The sequence below is a fragment of the Pollachius pollachius genome (assembly GCF_949987615.1).
Source record: "Pollachius pollachius genome assembly, chromosome: 18".
Taxonomy (NCBI): Eukaryota; Metazoa; Chordata; class Actinopteri; order Gadiformes; family Gadidae; genus Pollachius; species Pollachius pollachius.
In genome coordinates this window covers 2346513-2350205 of record NC_136951.1, presented here as the reverse complement: position 1 = coordinate 2350205, position 3693 = coordinate 2346513, and the positions used below count along the sequence as shown (strand labels likewise).

General features: G+C 39.3%; 1 protein-coding gene across 1 annotated transcript in view; it reads right to left on the bottom strand.

Moving 5' to 3' along the window:
* Nucleotides 1–499: 499 nt before the first annotated feature.
* slc46a2 (solute carrier family 46 member 2) overlaps nt 500–3693 on the bottom strand; it is a 5921-nt gene continuing 2727 nt past the window's right edge. Inside the window, exons 5-6 of the mRNA XM_079755547.1 lie at nt 3478–3634; nt 500–866 (exon numbers count right to left, since the gene is read on the bottom strand). Coding sequence (XP_079611673.1) covers nt 809–866; nt 3478–3634 — 215 coding nt within the window. The 3' untranslated portion in view covers nt 500–808. The remainder of the gene's footprint in view (nt 867–3477; nt 3635–3693) is intronic.

Here is a 3693-nt window from a genome sequence, read left to right as displayed (position 1 = left end):
CACCATGTGAAGTTATTTTTTCATTTTGGCAAGTAGCCGTGTAATAAGCGGGATAATGTATAGAACGTCGCCGGTCATTATCGAAAATAAGCCCCATCAGGGCGAAGCAAGACACCTCCGCTGGGCGGGCTCATCTAGCTGCGTAGGCGCGTTGAACCATTTTTGTGACACAATGATCAAGCGTCAGTTTAGGCGCGTTACGCGCGTAATCTAGTTAATCAGGATTGTGGCATTTTACATAATTTATTCATAGAAGAAGTCATCCCCCGCCACTTTAATTGCAACCCAATCTCCTTTTGCTTAGCATATTTCGTAGCGCCAATGATGATGTTAATATAAGTAAAAAATGATTTGGGTCAAGAGACTTTAGAGTTTAGGAACCAGTAAAAAAAAAGAGAAACTCCTTGCATCTTAAATACATTATTTTAAATATACAATAAAGTCTTGTTTGTTTTAATGTGTAGAATAATATAAAGACTAATATAATAGTTATTTATTATATTAACAACAATATATTAAATACACAATAATACTGGACAATCATGACTCCCAATATTTATAACAAATATTTATAACGATGGACTCAAATGGTAAAACCATAAGAATATTTATATTCAATAAAATTGCACTAAGAAGCAAACATGTACACTTTGCTTGAAATTTAAATATTGCCTCAAGGAACACAATGAAAAGTTGACACCATGACATGTCATATGTCATAACCAATGGGATGGCTTCTTCAACGGCTACACCTTCAGCAGCCAATTACACACCAGTGGTCCCAATGTGTCCCTGTCCATTCGTAGTTTCAGCTTTCTTCAATCCTTTGATAGGCCGGCTTCAGCGGCAGCCTGCAGCCCATAATGCTAAAGAACACAGTAACAAAACGTCAGCATTAGTGTGTGTGTGTGTGTGTGTGTTTATCTTTATATAATTATAGATAGCCTTAGCCTGCTAAGAATATGTTGTTAGCAGGCTAGAATCTTATATAGATCCCTGCTGTTCTTTGGTGTGCTGGAATCAAACATTGTTATGAGGATACTTTGGATACCCTTTGTCAGGTAGTCACATTGTGTTGTGGTCCAGGTATGTGCTAGCTAGGGTACTTGAACATAGGGTGTAGGGTTAAGAGATCTCATTCTTAACAGAGTTAAGGATAACCCAATTGGATACAGGGTGTTATAGCCTTTGGTATGTTCAACAAAGACAACAGGTAATGATCGGAAGGTGTCCGTCTTGTATTTTGATATAGAGTGACACAGAATGAGGGCCAGTAACACAGTGGAACAGAAATCCAAAAAGAGTAACATGAGAGACCACACGCTCACTTCCTCAATGTCACTTCCCTTCTGCTCAACACACAATAAATCCCTCGCTGCACAACTGCCAGTCCACTAGCCGCAGTGTTGTGCACGTTCACACTTCACATGAGCTAGCTCAGAGTTCAGTTCACACCGTTTAAAATGATCTAGTTCATAGTTCACAATTTAGAATTTTGAACTCTAACCCAGAAAATTAGCCCTTAAAAGCAGTTGCTTTGCTTATTTTATGATATATTTTATGTACTTTTTTTGTATATTTATATCATCATTGTTCAATGCACTTACTGTAAGACCCTTTGGACAAAAGCATCGGCTCAATAAATGTAATGTGGTCGGTTGGGAACCACTGTACTACATATAGTTAGTCATTGGTGGGCTGTCAGCAAGGCCTCTGCTGGCCTAAACACTATCAGAATAACTGACTTATGTTTTCATATATTTTTTGCCATGAATATGTATTAAATTATTTCCAATAGTCTATTCTCTTCATTTCATAACTTTTCTCTTGGTTGCGCTGCTTCCACTAGTGTATGTTTATGTTAGAGCTTTTATCCAATCATATTTCAGCCATCATGTGTTGCCAGGGTCAAAGAAATCTGCCTTGATGCCTTCAGAATCGATAGTGCTGGCGTCTGTAGCTTAAAGTAGGTGGCAATGACGCTGTTGCTTTAACCAATCAGATTTTGAGTTGGCAACACCGAGGCCATCTAGCAGGAATCCAGTGACCTTGGCATTTTCACGTCCTTTGATTGGATGGTCAGAGTACTAGTCAGAGCCAGCAAAGCATCTATAGCTACGGGCACAAACTAAAATAAAGTTAATAATAAATAATAAATAAATAAATAAAGCGATTCCCTGAAGCAAATTAAAACTTTCTCCAGGAACACGACTGGACATGGCGATTGAGAGGGACTTATTGTTGGAACTGAAACACACAGATAAACTGTACAACAGAGTAATCGAACTCTTCTTGAGGAAAGAAAGGAGGATGGACTTTGTGTACAAATAATCAGTCGTTTTGGTGAGTAATGCATTTTATTCAAACTTTTTAATATTTCTGTCATTTAATTAGGTTAATATTGATGTTTCTGCTAGATATGATGTATCTATGGCAGCTGTGGCTACAGTGAAAATAGACCTGTTGAATTGTCCTAATTGGGTTTCTTGTTTTAGTAATGGCATTCTTTCTTTCTACATGAGATACCTGTCTGTGAAGCAACGCCTTGTTATACTGCATTTCTGTGTAATATTGATGGTTTCTATAGCCGTGGAGTCATTAAGAGGTGGATTAGTTCATGTAGGACACCAGTGAAGGCCTAGGTGTGAAATGCACGGCCCGCCACTGTAGTTATTATATGTTATGACAAATACTATATGTTACTACATATACTATATGTAATAAATACATGTTTAAGATGTCTGAATGGGTTATATTTCAACAAAATGTCAACATTATTGAGGTGTGTGTGTGCGACTGACCAGGAAGGAATGAGAGGTATTTTTTGAATTCACAAACCAGATTTAATAATTACTGTTGTTGTATAACCCGTTTAGCACCCCTGAACATATACTTTGTACCTTAAAGTATGCAAGGTATCCTTTACTTAAACTTGGTATTGTATAGTGTGCTAGCTAACATTTACCTTTACTTGCTACTGTAGAGTTACTATTATTTTGTCAGAGCGTATTTTTACATATTCAGGGGACTGGGCTAGCCTGGCTCCGCCCGCCTTAGTATTTCCGTTCAATTTGAATTTCCCTTCAGTACTAGGTCTGGGTCTGTGGTATGTTAGTGGGTTTTCTCTGTCTAATTTTTCTGCGTCCAATCAGCGAACAGAGGGAGTGGCTGAGATCAATGATGTTAAAGTCAGTCCTCGTTGACGGACATCGTCACTCACTGTGATCGTTTGTTTACAGCCTGTGCGCAACGTGATTCCCGGCCAAACGTTAGCGATTGGTTATGGCAGATCCAGAGTGACACTGGGAAGATCCAATAGTTTTAAACTTCAACATGCACCCGCCTTCAAGTGAGTTAACGTTTGTCAATTGAGTAGGTCCAGACTCTCTGTATAAATAAAATGAAGTACGAGAGTCTGGTAGGTCCAGGGTAGGTCTGGGCAGTTTGGTGATGAGAATGTGTGTGGATTCTACAAACCTGATGGGGATGGTTGCCAGCACGCTGATGGAACTGGATAGGAGGAAGACAAAACCTGGAAACCAGTCCAGTGTGTGCTGGTATATCTTGGTGTACGCGGGGGTGTTCGCCAAACTGGCAATCTTGAAGGAGAGCTGGAAACTTGTGAGGACGATGCCTGCGGGAGAGAGAGACGGACAAAGGTAGACAATGAGAGGTAGAGTGGGAGAAATCATA